This window comes from Ochotona princeps, chromosome 19, assembly GCF_030435755.1.
Source record: "Ochotona princeps isolate mOchPri1 chromosome 19, mOchPri1.hap1, whole genome shotgun sequence".
NCBI classification, from domain to species: domain Eukaryota; kingdom Metazoa; phylum Chordata; class Mammalia; order Lagomorpha; family Ochotonidae; genus Ochotona; species Ochotona princeps.
In genome coordinates, this window is record NC_080850.1 from 27714141 (window position 1) to 27739729 (window position 25589).

General features: G+C 39.3%; 1 protein-coding gene across 3 annotated transcripts in view; it reads right to left on the bottom strand.

Moving 5' to 3' along the window:
- Window positions 1–23721, bottom strand: part of KCTD16 (potassium channel tetramerization domain containing 16) — a 228943-nt gene extending 205222 nt beyond the window's left edge. Inside the window, exons 1-2 of one of the 3 annotated variants that reach the window (XM_058677739.1) lie at window positions 23563–23721; window positions 21598–22739 (exon numbers count right to left, since the gene is read on the bottom strand). In XM_058677739.1, the coding sequence (XP_058533722.1) occupies window positions 21598–22426 (829 nt within the window). In that variant the 5' untranslated portion in view covers window positions 22427–22739; window positions 23563–23721. Of the gene's footprint in view, window positions 1–21597; window positions 22740–23099 lie in introns of all 3 variants that reach the window. The other 2 variants (XM_058677738.1, XM_058677737.1) reach the window with 2 other exon arrangements.
- Window positions 23722–25589: the final 1868 nt, after the last annotated feature.

Below are 25589 nucleotides of genomic sequence, written 5' to 3' on the forward strand. Positions count from 1 at the left end.
CCTCACGGCTTATGATTTAAACAGGGGACATTTTTTAATGGGGGGAGAAACCTATAGCCAAATCAACTTCGTCAGAAACTATTGTAGTGTTTGATGTTCACCCTGATCAGAACCAAACAGAGGCACATAATCTGAAAAGCCACAAGCAACCAGACTTTTGGAGTAGCAAGTGGCACAATCAGAGTGTGAAATTTTAGCCTTTTTATTCCAAGTTCAGGAACCTTCACTGAACTGCAACTGGGTTCACTTGTCTTCAGGGTTGAATAAGCTTGCTTACAAATTACCTGATTTGCAGGTCAGTGTTGTGGTACATTGAGTTAAATGAGTATGAAAAATATTGATATCTGCTACTAAGGTGCCAGTTCAAGTACTGGCTACTCTACTTCCAACCCAGCTTTCAGATAATGTGCCTGGAAAGGGAAAAGATGATTGCCCATAAACATAGCACACATAGCTCAAGTACAAGGGGCCCTGTCATTCATCATCCATCTGGGGGGACCAGGGTGAAATTCTTGCCTCTTGGCTTTTTCGAGGCCACACTTTGTTACAGCCATATGAGAAGTGAGGCAAAGAGCAAACTCCTCCCATCTCCCCACCCTTCACCACCTTCCTAATTTAGCTCCCTGCACACTCTAGCTCTTTCTCTGTTTTAAATAAACAAATAACCAAATGTTTATAAATCATTTCATTGACTCAGTACCACTAATAATATCTATGTAACTTGAACCCTGCAATAAAAAAGTTCTGCTTAGCAAACATGATGTAATTGATCAAGCCAGAATGAATTAGCAAACGTACGGTGCCTTTGATATTATACTTGTCACAAGAGATTTAAAATCAGAATTTTCTGTTGTGGAGTGAAGCCAAGGAACACCAGCTTTGAAGATAAATGGCCTGAGTCTCTTCCAAATGGGGAAGTTTGAGCAATTTATCTTGACTTTTGAATTTTAGCACATTCAAACACAACATCAAAAGCAAAAACTCATTTCCTCTCCATTACTGAGGCTTGGCTGCTAATACAGCACCTGTTTGGCATCAATGACTGTGAATCTACATGTTTCTATACAAAAGCAAAGTATAATAATCGAAGGTCATATTCTTTATAATGAATCATCACCTCCTTCTGTTATTTTTTTCTAGGTGGAAAACATTACAATTGTGTTTTAATTCTGGAGGATTTTTGTCTCATAAATATCTTGATTTCCTAAGTGCAAAGAAGATACTGTAAAAATCAAATGCCAAGGAGAATTAATTAGTCTTTTCTGATTCCTTCCTCTTCACTCTCCACTAGGATTTACTACCAAGGAAGGAGCAGATTTATTGCAACCAGATAAAACCGGTCAGTCCAATTCAAACAGCTGGACAATTCTGCCTTATCTTCCTAGTTGAACTGAATTCTTTTATATTCATTATCTGTCCTGTTTATGGTAGATCTAAAGGATATAAAACAAGAAAAACCCCACTGTGACAATGGATCCCATTTAAAGTGCAAATAATATAATAGCAAAGTTCTTTGCAGATGGGATTGTGATGGACAGAAGCTAAAGCCATTAAAACAAAACTTCCTTTTACAATAAAATGCAATACAAAAGGACAAGGCAAGAACAAGAAGAAAGGACTGTGAGGAGGACTGACTGCAAACCTCAGACATACCTTTCCTTTCTTCTTTTTCTTTTTCCCACACCTAGGAAGAAACCTCTGATAGGTAAGACTTCCTGCTGGTTGCAAAACGCTGTTGGAAGTAGAGCCAACCTTGATGGTATCAATCACTGACAATGCAGATTTCAGCATCATAAGACAATGAATTAACAATGATAGAATCAGAATTTTTTAAGCAAAGGAAGGAAAAAAATCAAAGTATTACACCCTTCATCTTAGCTCAAGAGCAACACAAACTCATGGTTGACACCATTTTCCTTTATTTAATACTTGATATGCCTTCTCCTACAAGCCCCAAGGCACACTCAAACTGGATATACAGTAAAAATCTGAAAGCACTTGTTTTAAAACGTTGACTACATAATTATACTAAATCAATGGGGCAATTCCTTTGTGTGAAACAAAACATTTCATGTTTCCACTCTTATATTTAAAAGTGACCCCAGGGCCCAGCACGGTGGCCTAGCAGCTAAAGCCCTCACCTTGAACGTGCCGGGATCCCGTATGGGTGCCAGTTTGTATCCCAGTTGCTCCACTTCCCATCCAGTTCCCTGCTTGTGGCCTGGGAAAGCAGTGGAGGACGGCGCAAAGCTCCTGGCTTCAAATAGGCTGAACTCCAGCATTGTGGCCACCTGGGCAGTGAATCAGTAGATGCAATATCTTTCCCTCTGTCTCTCCTTCTCTATATAAATCTGCTTTTCTAATAAAAAAAAATCTTCAAAAAAATTAGTGCTGTCATGGGCTATTACAACACACAGGGTTAAAAAATATATGCTATGGACTCTTCCACTAGAATAAAACTTAATTAAAAAGATGTAACACAGACAAGGAAAAAAATATTACTATGAAATAGTATTTCTCAAAGAGAATTTATTTTTTTAAGAGAAACTTGTTTTCTCCTGAATACCAAGTACTTAGAACATATTTGGCAAGGAGAAAATACTCAAAAAAAAAAAAAAAACCATGTATCAGGGGCCAGAATTATGGCATAGTGGGTAAAGCCACTGCCTATAATATCGGCATCACACATGGACACCAGTTCAAGTCCTATTTATTCCATTTCTGATCCAGCTCTCTATTAATGGCCTGGGATTGTGCAGTGGAAGCTGATACAAGTGCTTATGTCCATATAGGAGCTGTGGAAGAAGCTCCTGGCTCCCAGCTCCCGCCAGGCACAGCCCAGGCTGCTGGGCCTGGTGTTGTGAACCAGCAGATGGAAGCTATCTCTCTTTCTGTCTCTGCTTTCAAATAAATAAATAAACATTTCAAAGTAAAAATATCACATAAATGAACAAAGAGGAAGACTCAGCAGGCATTTGTTAAAAGAAATTTATGAGCTTGAACCCAAAAAATTATACATTATAGTTGGATCTCATGAAGTGTTATGTAACACCAAACAGCAGTGATGTGAACTTTGCTAATACTAAATTAGTATCAAACAGAGGCAAGGTATTGATAAGATTGCTGTGTGTTACTAGGTGCCTACTAAATCTCTCCATTGCTAGCATGAAGTCCATAAGGCCCTTCTCCGTCAGCTGGGTCCTCAGTTTTTCAGGCAGAGCCTTTGTTTCTCTCTGCCCTTACACTTCAGCCTTGGGATTGAGAGAACAGGCCATACTTAACCTGATCTCCATGCCTGATCATCCCTTCTTCTACATTATTCTTTCTTATTTTGTCTGCCTGAAAATTTTTTCACATTCTAGACAATATTGCCTAACAATGACCACGTCAAGTGCTGCACATTAAGCCACTGCTTGTGCAGATTCAAATCCCAGTTCCTCCGCTTCTGACCCAGCTTACTGCTAACACATCGCAGGAGGCAATGGAAGATGGCTCAAGTGTGAGGGCCCCGTCACCCACATGGGAGATGCGGTTGGAGTTCTGGGCTCCCAGCTTCTGTTTAATCTAGCCATGGCTGTCATGGTTAATTGGTGACTGAACACATGGATGGAAGATTCTCTCTCCTCTCTCTCTGCCTTTCAAGTAGATGAAAATAAGCAAACCTTACTTTTTAAAAAAGGAATTGTCAGGGAAAACCTTCATGACTATTCCACACAAAATTGAATACTTTCTCAGGACTATGCCTTCAGTTATTTCTACAGCTCATTAATACTTTAACCTCTATTTTCTTTCCAGTAGTGACATCATTTCCATATTTCTTGGATTCACATATAAAGAGGTCTAGCTACATAAATCAAAACATAAATTTATACATTATATAAATGGAATTCCAAAATCAGAAAAGAAAAAACAATACCATGCCTAATAATACCTTCTTCTAAATAAGGCATTGTTAAAATATAGCCCCCCCCAACATATTTTTAAGCTAATATTTTTGCTTCACAATAAAACCACCCTCAATTGGACTACATCTAATGATATCTACTTCTGCTTCTATAAGCATGCCTAAAAATGCCTTATTTGTCTCCGCTATATTGAATTTATGAGATATATGGCTCTTATCACTGATATAGGCACTTTTATTTTCTAATCTCTACTAATTTTTATGAAATGATGAGAGCATGATACATTAAATATTCAAGTAATAATTCAAATTCTTTTATACTGGCAAAACTAGTATGAAGCTAAAAATGAGTTCTCAACTGTAATTCCACATAACACATTTCATCTTTGTAGCCCTTTAACACGCAAGAGTCCAGTGTACTACAATTTAGTTGATGACTAATAAATCTACATTGGTGAATGACACACTTGGTAGCTAAATGACACTGAACATGCAAAATCCCTTGGATCCTTTTAATCAACTATGGCACATTGCACAGTGACTAAGATGAGTCCCACAAGCCAGATTCAAGTCCCAGAATTACTGGCTCCAAGTTTGAAGCACCTGTATTGATTTACCAACACTAGGCTCACATTTTCCCTCTCTAAAATGAGGTTAGCAATCATTGTAAAGATACAATAATAATTTTTGGGACCTTGAATACTTGCACAGATGATCTTTGAATATTTATAATCCATTCATGATAAATTACATTCTCCTGTAGTCATTCAGGATCAGGACGCTGTTGAATGACATCCCGATCATTCAATAGATTCTCTGTAAGTTCAACTTTGAATAGGTATCATCTTCTCACAGGTTTTTAGCTCATTTTTTTTCCATCTTAGATTGTGAAAATCCCTTTCTCCCTTGAAATCTTCAATCACCTTCATCTCTTCATGTCCTCACTGAATTTCTTACCCAGATTCAATTCAATGTTTAGCGCATCCTTTTGCATACGTACCCAACTCCTATGCCTCAGCAGCAGAAAACTTCTTGTCTGCTGGTTAAGATCAAACACAAGCTTACTCCCTCCCTACACCCAAACCTAAAGAAAATAGGACAGCCTCTCTGAATGAACTCATTTAAAATATGGTCTCTTGTTTCAAGTGAGTCCTCAATGCTTCCAGTCAAAAATGCATTTCCCTAGTTCATTCACCTTCCTCCAGACTTGCCTTTTATCTTCAAAACCAAGTATTTCCCCCTCATATCTGTTTTCTGAATGTGTGCATTTATGTATAAGTATATAATTATTGTATACTGTGCCTACTACATTTGATTCTATATACATTTACTCCATTATGGTGGGTAAGCAAAGTTCATGACAAATAACAAACAATTCACTCAGTTCCATTCCTTCCTATGTATTCAAGGATATCAGCCCAGTTATCTCTTTTCTCTCCTGAATTGTTTTTCCCCAACTACTGAATCCTTCCTCAGAACATAAAAACATTCTATTTTTCTATCAAAGCCCCACAGGGCTGGTGTCATGACCCAACAGGGTAATGTCTCTTCTTCTGTCTTTAAATTGACCTGTCAACTAAAAACAAAAAACAAAACAAAACAAACAAACAAAACACCAGAGCCCTGCTTAGCATGCTCTCATTTACTGTTCTACAAGCTGGTGTCTATATTTCACTTTCATCAAAATGTCTTTAAAATAATGCCTATGTTCACCTTACTCAGTTGTTTTACTCATAACTTGTACAAAACAACTTATAATGAGACTTTTCATTTTGCCAGTTCACAAGAAAATTCTGTTTTCAAAGTCACCAGTAATATTCACATTGGTACACCCGACAGGCATTACTTCAGTCCTCAAGGAATGCGCACTTTCGGCAAGATAGGATTTGATTCATTTTCTCCTACCTACTTTTTTGTATTTAATTACTTCCTTCACACAGACATCTCTTGATTTTATATCTTTTTTTAAAGATTTATTTATTTTTATTGGAAAGGTGGATATATACAGAGTGGAGGAGATACAGAGAGGAAGATCTTTCATCCGATGGTTCACTCCCCAAGCGGCTGCAACGGCTGGAGAGGAGCCAATCCGAAGCCAGGAGCTAGGAGCTCTTCTGGGTCTCCCACGTGGGTGCAGGTTCCCAAGGCCTTGGGCCACCCTTGACAGCTTTCCCAGGCCACCAGCAGTGAGCTGAATAGGAAGCAGGGCCGCCGGGATTAGAACCAACACCCACAGGGGATCCTGGCACGTACAAGGCATGGACTTTAACCACTACACTATTGCACCAGGCCCGATTTTATATCTTAATTCTGAAATTTGTCCTTCAATTATAGACCCATCTATTCAACTGCCTACTTACAACATCTACATTAATGCCCAACAGGCATCTCCAGCTTAAAACATCTAGATGTTGAGCTACTAAAGTTTACTCTTAAATTCTACCCTTTCTTAGTCTACCTATTGTGCACTAAGTCCGTTTTTGGGAAAAAAAAAAAAAGTCCATTTTTTCCAAGCTATTTGAGGTAAAAAAAAAAATCTTACAGTCATCCTTCCCATTTTATTTCTATTGTATAACACAACTATGCCATTTGCATTTCCTGATGCTTCTGCCTTTAAAATACTTGAGCAATCCAGACATTGCCATCATTTGCACTTCTGCTGAGTTGATCTTGAGTCACAACCTTCTTTTACCTGTATTATTCCAACAGCGATCTGCGACAGCCCTGCTCTATCCTGCGGCTCCACCAGTCTGTCCTCAAACCAGCATCCAGATTTAGAAACAACAAGTAGGTTGTGAAAATTTAAGTCAAATTTCCAACACCAAAAAGTAGACACTTTTAAAAATAGGCAAAGTCATGTTACTTATCTGCTGAAAACTCAAAATTGGCTGCATGTGTCACCCCAAATTAAAACCACACTGCGTACCTCTGAATGATCCGCCCACTGTTACCTCTTGGGCCACACTTCCTACTAGCCTCTTCCTTCTCTACCTGCTCCAGCTACACAACTACCCACCCTGTTTCTCTACTAGTTACTCAGCCTTGCTAAGGGCTATCAGATGTCACACAGTTGAAATTCATCTCCAAAGGCTTTTATTTAAATATAATCACCTCAGTGAAACTTCCCTGGCTGCTATGGAAAAGGACAACCCACACTCCAACCCCATTCTGATTCATTCTCCAGAGTGATTCTCCCCATATTCCTGTGACACAATTTATATTCCACTTCTTTATTTTTCCTATTATCCATTGCTGCCTCTCACACACATCATAGATTATAAGCTCCTTGGGCCCAGCACAGTAGCCTAGCAGCTAAAGTCTTCGCCCTGCACTCGCTGGGATCCCATATGGGCATTGGTTTTAATCCTGGCAGCATCAACCATTGTGGTTACTTGGGGAGTGAATCAATGGACAGAAAATCTTCCTCTCTGTCTCTTCTCCTCTTTGTATATCTGACTTTCCAATAAAAATAAAATAAATCTTTAAAAAAAGAATATAAGCTTCTTAAAGACAGGAAAAGTATGTTTTTCTTATGCCATGCTGAATCCTCAGTGCTTAGAGCACTACTTGGCATATACTAGTTGTTTAATAAAATCTCACAAATAAATGAATTATGCATAAAATACTTGCCGCAAAGTCTGGCAAAGAAAAACATCACCCTCATAAAAGTGAGCTATGATCATGTATTCAAAAGGATGCAGAAATTTTTTCAGACAAACTCTGAATCTTTAATACTTGGCTCACTAAAAAACAGTAGGAATCACTTTATTTAATACACTCTTACATTATACTTTGTACGTTACAATAATTGTTTGAAATACTAAAAACATATTAGTTCATCAGTAGTTCATCAGTTTGTATCCTTAGAGCCTAAACCTTAGTAAGGACTTTTGAGGTCTCAGTTGTCTCTTTTCTCCTAGGTAAAATGGAGAAAATAATCACTATTTCCTAATGGGTCTAAGGATTCCAAAGAAAGAACATTCTAATAGTTACAAAGTGCCATAGTGCTTCCTGGGGGATATGCCTTCAGTCACTGGCATCTATAATTCATTTCAGAGAAGGTATGTAGTTAAAAGATTAAATAATCATTAAAAAATGAGCAAAAACAAGAACTTATACTTTCATGTCTTTAGAATTCTGGGCTTTTTCATTAAAATTAGGGGAAAAAAAAACCCTGAGGCTGGTATTGTGGTGTAGTTAGTTAAGCTGCTGCCTGTGATGCCAACATCCCGTATATACGCTGGTTTGAGTTCCTGCTGCTCCGCTTTCAGTCTAGCTCCCTACCACGCGCCTGGAAAAGCAGCAGCAGATTGCCCATGCACTTGGGCCCCTGCACCTACATGGGAGACTTGGGAGAAGCTCTGAGCTCCCAGTTTTAGCCTGGCCTAGCCCCAGCCGTTGCAACCATGACCTCCAAACTAAGTAAATAAAGCTTAACTTTTTACAAAGCTGTATTTTAAGAAAATGAAGAAAGAAAACATGTTTAGAGTGTCAACTGCTTTGAAACAACTTCATTTTCTTTGTTTTTTGGTTATAACCTGCCTATTGTTAACAGTTAAACTTCCAAAGTAATAGAACATTGTTCTTAACATAAAATATGCCACAAATATGTTCCCAAATAACTCTGTTAAATATCAAATGGGCAAGCTGCTGGAAGAGAAGTGTGTTTTCAAGATACTTTAAGATTTATGATAACAGTTCCAGGTAAGCCACAGGTTCAAGCCTAAAAGTGCTTTTTTCTCTGGAGGCAAAGATTGCCTGGTAGGCCGCCTAGTTAATTCTGTTGAAGACTACCTTACCTATTTCAGTCTTGCTACTGATTCTAGAACTGGAAACTCCTAACACACTTGTCAATTTTTAAACACACACACACACTCACACACACAAATACATGCATTATTTACTTACAATTGCCAACATCTTTTTTGTACTAAGAAATCTAATGCTTTTTTTTTTGTCCCTGTGGTACTTAGGAAATCAAATGCTTAAAAATAATGTCATGTAGGAATCTCTGGGAGATGAAACTGTATCCCACAGTTCTGTGTGAGTAACTGAGGACAGAATTGCAAATTTCAGCCCAATCTGCTGTAGTTTTTTTAGAATTGTATTATGGGAAAATCATATTTATAAGACTTGAAATTTGAAGGTGAAAGAGAAAGAAAAATTATCCATTTTGAGCACTCTGGCATTCACACACCTTGCTGGAGGCTTTACGTGGGCTTCTCAATCAAACTTGTGAAGTGATTCCTTCAGACAGCTGCTTTGGCAGTCTGAAGAAGACAGAATAGCCAGCTGGTGGGTCTCTGTGCTATGGCAAGACAGTTAAGAATGCCAGCATCGGAGTCAGGGAATCGGGGTTGGATGCCTTTCCATACCATTTGTTATATAACATGGGAGTGATGTACTGCCGTAGCTGGATAGGGTTGTCACAAATGTCAGTCTGGATCTCAGTCAGTCCATCCTTATTGCTCTTCATAGAAACCAGTGAACTCTTCTCATACTTTCAGCCAGACGTGTGATTCTTGGCTTTTTGTCCTGCCAATATTCTGAAGCAGTCACTGAAAGTTAAGCTGCACAAGCTAATCCTCTCTTATCCCCAGTTTCAGGTGCTGGAGGTCTCATGGAAATTAAATAAAAAAACAATTTACATGATACATGAGTTGGTGTTCAACAGAGGATAGCTCTGATTACTGCTAACATCTCAGTATGTAAATACATACTCAAATCACCAAATGTCTACATTTTTATTTCTATCTTATGCAAAAAGGGCTTCGGGAGCAAGTTAAGATAGCAATTATTTTATTACAGTACATCTGGTTGTCTTGAAGAAAATAATCATTTTCCCATAAAAAGAAGCAAATTACCATGGAAAATCAGAGCTTAAAAATTTGAAAATATAACTATCATAAAATAAACTTCTAGTGCTATTTTTATAGAGAATATGATTGGAATAAGAGATAATTCCCAAACAACTCCAAAAGAGTTTTTTAATTACAATTAATTATCTATATAAGGGTAGAAGCACAGTTTTAACCAGAGAAAGGAAAGATAATTTATCTGATAGAATAATAAAATCACTTTAGACTTACTTCACAATATGGAAAAGGATTCTAAACTATCAGGTTTTGAAAAATACACAAATCAATTATAAAAACTATTGTACACCCCCTTTTCAATATGAATAACTATTGCTTGCATTAATAAACATTAGTAAACAAAAATAAACACACAGCTAAAAACCTGACCAAAAATGCAAAAACCCAGCTTTTCAAAAGATGGAAAGTTACCATTTGTTAACAATATCTGGGACAGACTTTTTCAAATGGCTACATAAAGCCCTAGTTTTTTTGAAACTGTGCTCAAGGGCTACCAGGAGAAAACCAAGAGAAAGTGGAAAACGAGATATACCGTAAACTCCCCAATTCTCACTTCAGTCAAAACAGTGCCACTTTAAAGTTGTTTTATGTTGACTTATACCTAGGAAGCCTGGCTATTCAAAAAGAAGAAACTGAGTTATAAATCATGTGGCACGTCTTCTTCTAAGATGCTCTGATTTTATAAATTAAGTTGATACATGTCTTGCATAAAAGATAACACTTGAAACTTTCATCCAGCATTACAGTTTACCAGGGTTCTGCAAAGGATTTGCTTTTATCCATCTGGCCAGTACTTGTATACCAGAAGTATATGATTATTATATGAGAGACTAAAATATGCCCAACAAATCTCTTTCTGGTTGTACATATCTAAGGACATTCTCTAGTTGCACACTCAAGCTATGGTAAAATTGGCTTCCGTGGCAGTCATCCAATCAAGCAACACTAGCACCTCATACCCATCATGCTATTTGCCTCTCACTCCATGGCGCTATGATGCAAGCACAAAGGTCTGCTACTGCTGCCACACAGTCAACATGCCTGAGGTTTGGAGAGCTCAAATGGTTTATCCAATTATCTCCCCACTTTTCATCCACATTTCAGTCCTCTGTCTGGAGGTGTGCATTACCCTTCTCTTTTTTCTCTCATTCATTTCTACTATACTAGGCAGACTTCAAACAGTTCATGAAAAATGCACATTATCTTTTTCTCCGAGAGAGAGAGAGAGAGAGAGGAGGAGAGAGAGAGAGAGAGAGAAACTTCTGTTCATTTGTTCACTCCTCAAATGCTTGCAATGGCCCTATTCCAGAGGCCAAAGCCAGGAACTCAACTCAGGTCTTCCATTTGGGTAACAGAGACCAAATAGCTTAAGTCATATTTTTGTTACCTCCTAGGGTTTATAAAATTGATGAAGTAAATCAGTAATCTTTAAATTTAAAATAATAATAATGTGTATCATTCTGAGCATCTTTTAAAAAAAACCTAGAGAGAAATTGCCAAGTTCCATAAAATCAATTACTTGTCATCTAGCAAACATTTGGACTTTGATTTTGCACATATACTTCTACAAGCAAAAGCTTTGCATGGAAAATAGAACTGGAGAATTTTAAAAAAAAAAAGGGGTGATGATAGTTTCTGAAAGAACTACATTATTTACACAGCTATCATTTAGAAAAATCTAATTAAATGAGAAATTACATTAATATTATTAATCTTAAAGTTATTTAAAGCCATCCCAGGATATAACTTTTATGATTTCATCAACTAACTTATACCTTAAAATCAACAAATACACTCAAAATTTAAACAGCTTCTTGTAAGCATTGTTACTGATTATGTTAAGCTTCCTCACACACAAGGTTCAGTTTAGAAGCTTCTTCTCTATTCCCAAATCATATTTCAACATCATACTAGATTAAAAGCTCCCACTTACTCATCCCTCCTCAATGATAAGTCCCACATGAATACTGGCTATATGATTCTGCTCACAGATGAATCCATGCATTGCAAGTCTTCATTAAATATTTCCAACGTTTATGAGTCAATCATGGCATCATGACATACACCAAAGCAAACAGCAGTGTGAGTTCACAGTACCTAGCATTCTCTGGTGTATCCAGAAAGCTCTCAAACAAAAAAATTAACACCAACCTCCACCTGCCTGTTAAAGAAAGTCAAATTCTGATGAAAGGATGTCAAAATGTGTTAGAACACAGGAATACATTCACTACATTTTTTTTTTGGTCCATGTGGAAGGGTGAAAATGAAGGGAAGTGTGAAGTGCCTGAAGTTCCAAATCAATGAAATCTGTTCAGATTGTTAAGCACTTCCCTGGCAGACTGTAGAGAAGTACTAGAAAATCATTAACAGGAAGCGTTGGTGATTCAGAATACTAACTCTTTGCATAGAGATACAAAATTTTCTACCCATCTTAAGTGGACAGTCCATTGAAAATGCACTTCATTTCATACTGGTCCTCACTAAGTGTGAATCAGGAAAATCTTTTCAAATATATAAATAGTAAATTCTATTTCTGCAAATCTGAAGTATGCCTAATAATATTCACACATTACATTATCAGCTATCTCTGTGACACAAAGACTAGCCATCCAAAATATCTCAACAAAACCACAGATTTTTAGGGCATAATTTCAACAAATAAGAATTAGCAACTTTCGGGCCCAGCATGGTAGCCTAGCAGCTAAAGTCCTCACCTTGCACATGCCTGAATCCCATATGGATGCCAGTTCGTGTCCCTGCTGCTCCACCTCCCTTCCAGCTCTCTGCTTGTAGCCTGGGAAAGCAATCGAGTGTGGCCCAAAGCCTTGGGACCCTGCACCCATGTAGGAGACCCAGGGGAAGCTTCTTGCTCCTGGCTTCATATCGGCTCAACTTAGGCCATTGCGGCCATGTGGGGAGTTACTCAGCAGACAGAAGATCTTCCCCTCTGTCTCTCCTCCTCTCTGTATATCTGACTTTCCAATAAAAATAAATAAATCTTTAAAAAAAGAATTAACAACTTTCTATTTTATTGTTTGTCAAAACTGAACAACTCCACATAGGTATCCCTTTGTTTCACAGGGAAATTCTGATTTCCATTTGTATTACAGTGCAAATTTGCAGGCATATATTCATAGCAAAATGTCTACAACTGTTGTAACTTAATGTTTAAGCTCAAAGAAAATTAGCAATGATGCCTGACAAAACTTCGTTTTATTTTGTATGTAGGTCAGCTCTTTTTCTGTTTAGACTATTTTCAGAACTCTGCAAAACCACCTCAAGGCAAGGATATTTCTTTGTCCAGCATGGTAGCACAGCGGGTAAAGCCACTGCCTGGAATGCCAGCATTTTACATAGGCACAATGCACATGTACTCTTAGTGGAGGCAAAATGTCTTTTTCTTTTCATTTCCAGAACAAATTTAAATGATCCTCTTGCCAGTGGTATACTCTGTAACCATTCTGTCACCAAGATGAACACCCTCTAGACTAAGATTCAAACAAGGTCACCAAAATTCTAAAGTGACTGAATGTATAATTTAAATCATATTCCTAATTTTCTTTAATTACCCCTAAAGGTATTTTATGTAAGTGAGAGGCATAGAGGGAGAGAACTTCCATATACCGGTCCATTCCCCAAAAGCCCACATTTGCAAGGGCAGAGCCAAGCCAAAACCAGGAGTCCACAAATCCATCCCATTCTTCTACAAAAGTGGCAGGAATCCAAGCACTTGGGTCATCTTCTGCTGTTTTCTCAAATGTATTAGCAGGAAGCTGAATCAGAATTGGAGTAGCAGGGTATAGAGCTGACTCTCAAGCAGCAATTGAACTTGCTGTGCTACCTCAGCCAACAATACCTTGTATTCTTTTTTTTTTTTTTTTAAAGATTGATTTATTTTTTTTGGAAAGGCAAGTCTACAGAGAGAAGGAGAGACAGAAAAAGATCTTCCAACCACTGGTTCACTCCCCAAGCAGCTGCAATGGCCAGAGCTAAGCTGATCCAAAGCCAAGAGCCAAGCGCTTTGTCTGGGTCTCCCACATGGGTGCAGGATTCCAGGGTTTTCAACCGTCCTCTGCTGCTTTTCCAGACCAGAAGCAGGGAGCTGGATGGAAAGTGGAGCAGCTGGGACACAAACCAGCACCATAAGGGATCCAGGCATGGAGAGGTTATAGCTGCTGAACCATCCTGCAGGGCCCCACTGCCTGCATTCTTAATTCACAATCACACCACATATTTTCTTGGGTTTTGAAAAGGCACAGGTTGAAATCCAGGTTAGGAGAAAAAAATACAAAAACAAAACAAAACAAAAACCACTCTTAATGACTTCCATGATTGAGCAGCCAGGGGATGCAAACATACCAGAACTGGAAACCTTTTGAAGCGGTTACATCTGTTTATTCAGATGTAATTAGAACACATTTCCTTTTAGAAAAGCATTTCAGCATTTCTAGATGTGTTTTTGTTTTTGTTTTTAGTGCATAGAACGACAGACAGGATTCAGTAGCCCAGAGGACTATTAGAAAGAAACAGGTAATTCACCGAAAGGAAGCATGTGTTTCATTGATGCCAGAACTCCTCATATTTATGAACACTTCTTCAGCCCTGTTTGGGTGCTAGCTACTGCACCCGCTTTGACAACATGTATGTCAACTGCTGTGATCCTCACAAAAACCCTACAAGGAAGCAACAATTGCTTTTCTCTCCATTTTGCACAGGAAGACAGTGAAAACATGGAAGTGAGATAATTCGCTAATGATTGTACTGGGAGCAGCTTAGAAAAGCTGAGCTTCAACTTAAAGCCTAGGTTTACATTGGCAAATAGCCAACTTTCATCTGGGCTCCAAATCTCAGGCTCTTAGCTACCATATCACACTGATTCTGTCATCCAAGGATGATCCTTTACACTCGTAGGAAGAGAAGGGGGAGAGAGTGGAATAATAGGGCAGTAACAGAACCAAGAAGGAAAGTCTCACTGCATACTTTTCATAGGAATAGAGTTCTTTCCCTACTGGGGCTATTTTATCAATTTTGCAGCACTTTCCTGAATTCTGAGTCCCTCCTGGGATTTTGCTTAAAGCTTAGCCCCACCCAGCCTTCAATTTGCTCTTGCTTGGATAAATCAGCTAAAAGGAGATCCCAGGAGACTTCATTGCTGCTAAGTGTTTTTCTCAGTTCTGTAGAGCTAGAATCTTTGTGTAGGTGCTACAAGTAGAACACTTTTCAATGAGAATTCCAACTTTTATGCAAAATTTTTGGCACTCAGTGAAAACCAGGAAATAAAGTATTATTCTTTAAAACACTAATCACAGAATCATTGCTCCAGTTCTTCTCAGTTACTAAGACAATGTACTAGTACATTCAAGAAAGCAGCATCTATGGTCATAACAGAATATTGCAGTAGGCAATTTTTTCTGTTTTGTTAAAAAAAATTATGGAGTATCTACCCCAGATACAGGAAAAAATGTGGAGATAATAAAAAAAATTACGGAGTATCTACATTTGTGTTAGGTACTGTACCAGGTATAATGAACATAAAAGGCACTGTTCTTTGTTCGTAAACCTTATAGTTAAAGAGAAAGTAAATAAGCAAGTATGACATGTGACTGTCTGAATTGCAATGCAGGAAAATAATGTCCTGTGAAACTCACAGATGGTGAATGCAGCGCAGCTTCAGAACAGCTCAAAGAATCCAAAATTCAAAGTACAAAATTAGAATAGCCAGAAGGCGAACTTTTCAAATGCCAAATAATTCCTGCTGACCATCAACAGGACTCAGTGCATAGTTTGGGAGGCTCACTGCACTCCTCATGGTAGCCCAGGTCAATGACAAGAATTAAAGTGGGATATGAGCTAGTTCTGGGCTACTAGTTGCATGGAAATTAGGGACCTCTCTCATTACTTACTTTGTCATAGCAATCACCTTCTATTATAGAGTGCATAGTCCCAAACTGCTTTTTATTGATGTGATTAGAAACATCTAATGAAAAAAATCTCTTTACCTTGCCTCATAAAATACTGCATTTCACATACACTGACGCAAACTGAAAACTCACTTTGTACTGTGTATCATGATTTCTTGCCATAAATACTGAAACTGAATCTTACCAAGGCTCTTGACTTAACAAGTCAACAGAAAAAGACGATAAGGAAAAATATATTACTGACACCTCACTGAAAATAGAGATGACAAATAAAACCCAAAGTATAGGATATTTGATATGGCCAACAACATAGTTTTTTGAAATAAACTATGAATTAAAAAAAAGAGTGGGAAAGAGAGAGACAGAAAGAACATATGGTTTGCATTAGAGGAAACTAATACATACATTTTACTGCTTTGTTGCACTTAGAGCATAGGCAATATTCTTTAAGTCATAACTAGGGATAGTAAAGAAATATAGCAATCAAATACAATGGATGTTCATTTGAATCTTGATAAAAATAAGTCAACCTCAGGAAAAAAATTGTGAGAGAATCAGGGAAGATTGAACGCTGAGTAGATAGTTGTGGATAACAAATTATATTAATTTTTTATGTTATATTGTATTAATTTTTAAGTATATAAACACTCATTTCCTATTTGTGTGAGAATGAAATGAATGACAGCTAAGGTTTGCTTCAACCCAAAACAGTATAAACAGGAGGGAACGTAAGTAGGAGAAGAGATTAAACAATATTGGCCCTGTATTGAGAACTGCCGTTGTTGGAGCTGGGTGTTGGCTACACAGGTGTTCATTATACTATTGTCTCTATATCTGAATAATCTTGAACATGTTCTATAATTAAAAAAAAACACTTCACTGACTTATCAGTCATAAATTACAGTATTGGGGGGGCAGTAATAACACACCAAAGCAAAGAACAATAGTATGTTATAATGCATAAATTGAGATTTAGCCTGCCAATATTTTTTAATTGCTCTCTCCCCCCAGCATATCAATTTCAGGAAGGCATTTTTATTAGGCCTCAGTCCAACAGTCTGGCCATCGGAGGGTGATCTCAGAATCACTGCTCTACTTTCTATTCATATGCTGGTCATATTGTCAAATTCGTCCAGTGATAACAGAGGCTCAGAGAGAAACTAATGTGATTATCTTCCTTTATTTGACATAGAATCAAAAACAGGATAAAATAAACTTTAAAATAGTAACATTCTCATGTCACTGTTTTATTGCACCAAATTCTGAGGGCACAGTATCTTAAAGAAATAAGAAACGGTGCATTCTTGTCACCATGTGATGTCTACCTGCACATGGGTCAAAATGATTTCATGATGACGCTTGATGCATAAACTGTGATTTTCAAAATTAGAAATAAAGGAGCTTCTAATCTTAAGAACACATCTTTCAGGGTAAAAGCCTATTTGGTCTGCAACAATTAGAATCATTTCCATATACCAATGCCACTGGGAAAAATAACACCAGGCCTTGAAAGCATTCTAAGTGCAATGACAGAGCACAATTTTTCCTGTCAACAAGTTTTGCTTATGGCATGGGGAGAAAGAAAACAAGACCAGGAATGACTTCAATAGAATAAAAAGAGCGTATAACAAGAAAGGACAACAGAAAGTCACAAAAAGAGGAGATGTAGGTGGTGGAAGAGACTAAACCACATACACATAACCATTTGGGTTATGGTGTTTCTAAAGTAATTTTTGAATACATCAACCTCATATCTCTTTGGTTGTGCTAAAATTAGGTTGTGAATGGTATCTTTCAAATAACCAGGAGAAAAAGAACTAGAATCATCTTGGATGGATGCATTTCCACTTGTTGTCCTATAAAATCACACCCATACCCTTCAAATGAAACTTTGGAAGTCAAGTTAGAGTAATTTATTCACATTAGCCATAATCATATCAAAGTAGTTGACTGCAACACAAAAATCTAAGTCAGAAGTAATTTTCTGATCTACTTTTCACTAATATCCTATCTCATCAGCCCTAAAGATGTATATAAACTATCAAAATAATTTAAATAACTTGATGTAAAGGCCTCAGGTCCCTTCACTGATAGAAACTCAGAAGAAGCTCCTGGGCCTCATCTTAGGATCAGTACAGCTCTGTCCCTTGCAGCCACTGGGGACAGCAAATGGGAGTTTCTCTCTCTCTCTCTCTCTCTCTCTCCTCTGTAACTCCGACTCTAAAGCAAAATAATTTTTTAGGAAGTACTAGGTGGAAGCAACAAAGATAAATTTGTGTTAAAAATGACTTGGTGGGCCCGGCACAGTGGCCTAGCGGCTAAAGTCCTTGCCTTGAACGCACCGGGATCCCATGTGGACGCCGGTTCTAATCCCGGCAGCTCCACTTCCATCCAGCTCCCTGCTTGTGGCCTGGGAAGGCAGTCGAGGACAGCCCAAAAATTTGGGACCCTGCACCTGCGTGGGAGACCCGGAAGAGGTTCCTGGTTCCCGGCATCGGATTGGCACAGCACCGGCCGTTGCACTCACTTGGGGAGTGAAACATCGGACGGAAGATCTTCCTCTCTGTCTCTCCTCCTCTCTGTATATCTGACTTTGTAATAAAATAAATAAATCTTTAAAAAAAATGACTTGGTGTCCCTTTTGTTTGCAATTCTCACAATTCACAGTGCATAAATTTGTACAAGTGTCGTGTGAGTTAGACTCCTTAAAGGTCATTTTATCATTATTTATTTTTAAAGAAAAATGCTTTTGAATCCTCAGGCTTTCAGGCAATCAACTGAAGTAACTCATTCATGATGCGACTAAAGGAAATGTGCCCAATGCTCTTCAAACAAGAACTATCTCTCCATTCTCTCAGACATGAGAAGATGGTGCTATTTCTATACACCTATTATTTTGTTTCTAAATGGTTGAATGGTTTTTGAGTATATGGTTCAAAATCAGGACTTCTCATTTCCAAACTCCAGTGCTCTCATTTCATTTAGAAATGAATCAAGAGGGTGTTATCTGAATTTAACAGTATCACCTTCAGCACAATAATTGAAAAGAGACATATTAGTCACTTGGATCAGAAATTAGAAAAATGTACCTTCTCATTATCTAAAACAGTTTGTATGACAACAAGTGTAGATGTTTATTTTCTATGTTCCCACATCATTCATATTAAATGTTCTGGTGTTGTTAAACAAATTATAATTCATAATATCTTACATATGATATTTTGGTGTGAAAGTGCTGTACACAAAAGCATTACTTACCTCCACCTTAAATTCTTCAGAACCCATTGCCTTTTTAATTGCATGTAGTTCTGTATTAATGAGGTTGACAACCAAATCTAGGTCCATAATAAAATTTAAATGAGGTTAAAAATCTAATATGTTAATAATTAACAGTTGGATTTTGATCTCCCAGGTTTCTTCTGGAAATTTTGAAAGAAACTTAGGCAAATCAAAAGAGAAGTTCTCTCTCTATGACTGCCAACCACCATATGAAATGCACTAATTTCATACTGTTCATTTTTTATTGCAATATGGACCTAGACAAATTAACATTGCATTACTCTTGAGTTATTAGGATAGTCTGACAGCTTAGAGTTAATTCCTTAGTTCTAAGGAGTATTCGTGTACATATTTCTCTCCTAAAACCAGGAAGAAGTTGAGTTCCTCTGGGAAAAGCATCCTTGCATGTAGTCAACTCCCTGCTTTAGCGTACCTCCCATGGTTTCGGCCCATTAACCCGAGCACAACAGCTTGATGAATTAATGCTTATATAGGCACAGTTGGCAGCTTCTAATTAAATAATTATGGCTAAGCAGCTGCACGGAAGCTGTTTTGCCCCCTAGAAAGCCAGCTGTCAGTTTTATTGGCCATAGGACAGAGGAAGAGTTACCATTTAGCCCTGAAAGTGGAGTACAAAGGAGAAGTATGTCATCGATAAGATCTGTGCTGATGGTCTGAAGTCCCTGTGCGTTTGTGCTAGCCTGTCCTTGGAGACACTGAGCACATACTGCTCACTGCAAACCTCTCAGCAACCCGATGAACGAGGAAGCAATTATAACCTTAGAACAGAGCCTTTCCAGAGCAATCCAAAGAGGACACACGGTGTTAGACAGATGAGCCTTTGATGAACACAGAAATGCCACTAAGCTGGTAGACGAATACATCATGAGTCTCAGTGAGCAAGTGATTAAAGCGGTCCTTTTAGGGGTTCGACTTGTGTGTTTTCATGTGTTTGGCAGCAGCTTCTTAGAACGCTTTGTTTTCAAATTTTAGAAGCCAGATAACATCAAAAATATCATAAATAGATATTTTAACTATCTCTGGATGTTATTTCCTCCAAAAAGTTTGGGGATGATATTTATTCCACAGAATCACAGGTAGTGTCAGATTCCTTTATAGAAGGCTGAAAAAACTCAGTGTCTTATCTCTCTGCTCATGGGAGATTGGCCAGCGGGAAGAAAGCAGTGCCCGCTGATTAAGCTCCAGAATAAAGGATGATATAGCTTGTAGATAGAGTGACTGGACCACATAAAGTCTGTTATCACACATTACAATCCTCTTGCTCTGACAGCTGACTTTTTTTTTTCTCCACAGGCTCTCCTATCTGTGCAATCCATGTGTCTTCACTTCTAAATATGTAGCACATGATAACCCAGTATAGCACAGTTCCACTTCCCACCGGCCTCTTCACCAAGGCTCCTGGCACAATCTCCAAAGGGGGAAAAATGTGCAAGGGGGGAGGAGGGGAGGTACAGATAAATAGTCTAAGAAATTAGCACTTACACTTGTAGACACTTAAGACATTTTTGGCCCAAATTCTGGATTTGTTTAACAAAAAAGAATAGGGAAAATGTTAACACTGGAAATAGGCATATTCCTGGTGGAATTCACCTTACCCAACTCCCAGGTCAGGGGAAAATCAGCAATTAACTCAAGCACTAAACAGTACAGCTTGACACACTGTTCTTCCTTCAAAGATCAATGGCTTATCATTTGTAGTTCAAAATAATGCCATTTCATACAACAAGGCAATCAGCACCGTAAGCCTTAGTTAAACAAGGGAACTGACCTCTTAGAACCCCTTATTTAAAAGGCACCATGGGATAATTGTTTCTTTCTTCCTCACTCTGGTTTCCTTTTATATATGTAACTCTCCCCTCAGCTGTCTGAAGGTGTTTGCAGAGGGCTGACAATTCTCAAGGATCTACTTCCTTTTGGATCTTAAATGAAGCTCAGCTTAATTAAGCCTGCAGCTCAACTCCAGTCTCAGTACAAAATGCTAAAGATTCCAATAGCACATCTGTAAAGCCCATAAAAGCAAATTTCAGACCTGGGGGTTGGGGCAGGGAAGAGGAAAGGGGCCGTTCAGCAGTCTGTACTGCCATCTAGCCAAGACTACATCATTGTGTACAATATCCGCCGGTGTTCTCAAAGTCCATGATGAAAGCATTTCTTAGCAAGAAGCCCAACAGATTTTTTGTTCAGCTAAAAGAATAGTCATCAGTACTTCCCATGTCTACCAAACTCCCATTGACCAAAAACCAAGTTGCAATCATAAACTTGTCCCCATAACTCAGTAAAACCGGCAATTAAAAAAAAAGAAAGCAAAAGCAACCAAACAAAAAGACACAACATGCTTGCTTTCACTCCACATCACTTTCATGTGTCTTTTGTGATGGTGGAAGACTTTGAATAATCTGGGACTAGTGGAAAAACAGAGAAAAGGTGCCTTAGGAAAACCATCACAGCTGAATGCTAACCTCTAATAGTCTAGCTACTCCTCAGGAGACACAACAATCTTGAAGAGTATTTGTCAGATTTCAATAGAACATGCAGGCCATAACATCTGTGAAGAGACTGATACACAGGCAAAATACATGGAACCCTCCACACTTACGGTAGAAGACATATTCTGTATAACTGGACCAGATCTTGTCATCTGTATATTGGTTGACAAAAGATGCTGTCACCGATGAGTTACAGGCCACCATGTGGAATCCACACTCGGACAACATATCAAAAGCCCTTTCCAGATGCTTGAACTTGAGATAAAACCTGGAGGTGTATCTTTCCGGGGCTCGGTCAGGGTCCCTGCTTTCATTCAAAGTTTCTCCGAAGACTTCCTTTGCCAAGGAAATCCTTCCACAAACCAGAATTCTGGGAACTCTCCGGAACTTGGCATCTGCTTGGCCCTCTCTGCCCAGGGTGCAGGATCCTCTGTAACCCACAGTAATGAAACCCCACTTGCGATCGGCAGGGAGCAGCGAGGAAGGACAGATTCTAGTGTCACTTCCTTGGGAGGCATCTTCAAAATCACTGTGGCAGAACTCCTCTGGGCTTTGCTTGATGTCGTCAGGGGTCAGTAGTTTGACCAAGTCTGGGAGCTGGAAGTATTCTGCTTCCCTTTTCAGTCTCCCCCTTTCTGGGAAGTGATCAGGCAGGACCACCTGCCTGTCCCTGAGATAGTCCAGGATGTAACGGAACAAGAAGCCATCTCTATCAACAAAGAACCTTCCCTTGGAGTCTTTGGCTAGGTCATTCGCCGTGTCCCTCTTTGGGGAAAACATTTTCCACAGGAGGGAGTGAGGGATACTTATCAATGTAGAATGGCGAGTGAAATAAACTTGACCCCCAACATTCAGCTCTATGACCTCAGGGAAGGAGTTGGGAACTGATGCTCCTTGTTCCCGGGGGTAAAAACGACTACAGTTTCCACTAAGAGCCATTGTCCCTTTCTTTTCCTTCTCCTATTTTGTTTTAAAGATACAGCCCACTGGAGTCACAGCCTTGTCTTTTGCCTCAACTTGTAGAGGGAGAAGGAGGCTAACTTCTTAAAAGCGATCTCTTCTTCACCCAGACTTTTTTTTCCCAGTAAAATAAAATTTAGAAGTGTCTACAGGTGAATTGGTGCTGAAAAAGTAGCTTAAGCCCAGGCTGATGGCAGCGAATACTTCACAGAGTAGAATCGACTCATCTGCATCCGATCTTCCATCAAGCTCAGTAGGCAAGGCTGGTAGTGTCCCCAGTTACTCTGAAGTCCTTCGGAAGGAAAAGAGAATACATTATTTCCCCAAACCCAGAGTGAGTCAGAAAGAGAGACCTCTGGAGAGGGGAGGGGAAGGGGAAGGGGTAGGGAAGGGATGAAAAGATGGAGGGAGAGATTATTTTACATAAGCAGTCCTGGAACTACTGATTTCAGCTGTTCCTCAACTAAATTGCAGCTTCTCGCATGCTATTTTGAGTCTATATGTTTTTAGGCACAATCCTTTGATCCAGCCATTCATATTAAAAACAACCCTATTTGTTTATTATGCATTCAAATCCAACATGCAATTTTTCGACGCTTAATGGGATCATTTGGTCAACTGTACGGGAAATTCACCGAGTCTTGGAGCTTACCTTGGTGAGTGATGAAGACCCAATTCTAGAGAAGAAATAAGCATTGGCAAAGCAATCAGAATCCACAGCGATCACTGACTGAATCTTGTCAAATCCCAAACAGGTAAAGGACAGAGGTATCAATGAAAAGTGCCAGAGACACATGTGCTTAGAAAATAGTATATATAAAATATTATTTATACAGATGTGTATAGTATGTATGCATGTGCTCTCTCTCAAGTTCAAATTAAAACAAGTCACAAAAAAGTTAAACAGGCTAAGTTTAAGAAGCAAAGCAGAAGAAAATATTCGGCCGAAGCTTCTCCAGGAAAAAAAAAAAAATACATAAAAATCCCAAACCTTTAGAAAAGATCCTTAAACCAGAGGAGAGTTGCAGGGGGTACCAGGAATTAGAAGGTTTTCAGAAAGCCCAGGAACAGGACAGAGAGGTGTGCCCTGCTGGGGTCCCAGGTAGCCATCCCACCTGCCGGCAGGGGCGAGCGGACTCCCATGGTCCCGGCCAGGCAGGAGCCGGTGGAGCCGGAGGCCGCCAGGCGCAGCGACGCCGCTGGGGGCTCGGGGCTTCAGCCTCTCCGGCGGCGGAGCTGGGCGGTTCCACAGTTCCCAGTGCAGTTCGGATGCTGTTGTTTCAGCAGTGCAGGCAAGAAACCATCCAGGGAAATGACTATTACATCATCTTAAAGGAATACGGCTTGGAGAAAGCGGAGGCAGCTCCATCCTCCTCACGTCCTCGTCGGTGACAGGTTGCCAGGACCACAAGGGGATGCGGTGCTCGGCGGGGGGCACGCGACTCCCGGGCTCGTCCTGGGCTAGGGGTGGGGACGCTGCCACTTCCCTGTTGTCCGGGGTGGTGGAGTTCCCAAGGCCCTTTCTCACCACCACCCCGCACTCCCAACCCAAACTCCCGCAGCCTTGATCAGATAAACACGTGTGTGTGTGTGTGTGTGCGTGTGTGTGTGTGTGTGCGTGTGTGTGTGTGTTTTAATTTGGAAAATCGACAAACCGTTTTCAACTAAAAAGCAAATGTCCCCTCTCTAAAGCTTGTCTGTTTATTGGTTGGTTTTAAAGATTATAAGAATGAACCCAGTATTCAAGGGATTTGTCTTAAATCCCTTGATGAGAACCTTCTTCACACAAATCTCCTTCCTTTCTCTTCCCTTCCTCCCTCTACCACGACCACAGTAAACAGATGCACACACAAATCACTCTTGAAATTAATGATACTTCTCGGAATGCATACGCAAAGCGCTGGCGCCCAAAGGACACCCATAGTCTGCAACGGTAAATCACTAGCTGGGCTTACCTGTAAGAAATTGCCACCTTCAACCCTTCACTGGGGCTGTTTCCCTACCCAGCGTCTTCTCTGACCTACTCGCCTCCCCCATGCTGTCCCAGGAGGACTCAGCCCATGGAAGACATGCCTGCTAAGAGACATTTTACTCCTGTCCCAGAGGCCTCCCTTAAGTGCATCATTAGAGTTTCAGGAAGGCATTTCCAGGGCAACCTAATCCACTAACAAAAATGCTTCTAGTTGGGTCTGCCAGTCAGTAATGGCCCAGCCAAGGGTTTCCAGTAAGTCAGCCATTTATTTCCCCCTCTCAAAGGCCAGTGTCTCTGGACTCCCATTTCTGATAAGAATAGAGTACTTCATCGATGAATAATATATGTAAGGCACACTCCATCCCAAACAGCTGCTATTAAAAAAAGAAGAAGAAAGAAAAAACAAAACCCCAAATGGAAGGGAGCCGATGATTTAGACATATTTGATGGAACACGTGTGTTTACAGCCTATTCTTGTCCCAAGAATCAGCTTTGAAGAGGTGCTCGGCAGTACAACAGATTTCCACATAACAATCTTTTCTTTAAATAATCATCCGTTTGCTGAACACATCCAGAGTATTAGCTAACATTCCAACACCTGATTCTGTTTGACTCTGTTTCTTTAACTAATGCATTAACCTGTTCTGGCCTCAATCATTAGTATTTTAATGCTGGACCAAGCAAGGCAATGTTTATGTGATGCACTTATATCGCCATCTAGTGGCATAGGATATCAGTGCAGTTCTCCATCTGGCAACATAGCGTCCAAATTTGTTTTCTCCTTCATTCTTCAGTTTTCACAGTGATTTGAATTTACTTGACATACAGTGTTCAGCATGACAACAAAATAGATATGTCACTGCCAACAGGTCAAAAAAATCTATAAATCTTATCCATGCTTATTAAGTGCTGTTTTGAGTTGTAAGGTCAACACATACTTTGCTTTACTTTTAACAAAGTAGACTTTCCACCAAGGCAATAACTTTTGGCTCAGGTGTTATAAGATTCTTGGGATAGTTTGTAAGCAAGTGGAGAGAAGAAATACGAAAAAAATCATGGTCCTTCACGCTAAAAATGACTTGAGAAATGGCAATCAGTTATGTCAGAGGTGTGGAAAGCTACAGCCAGAGACACACAGCTGCAGAACATCAGGCCAGCGGTTGGTTATGG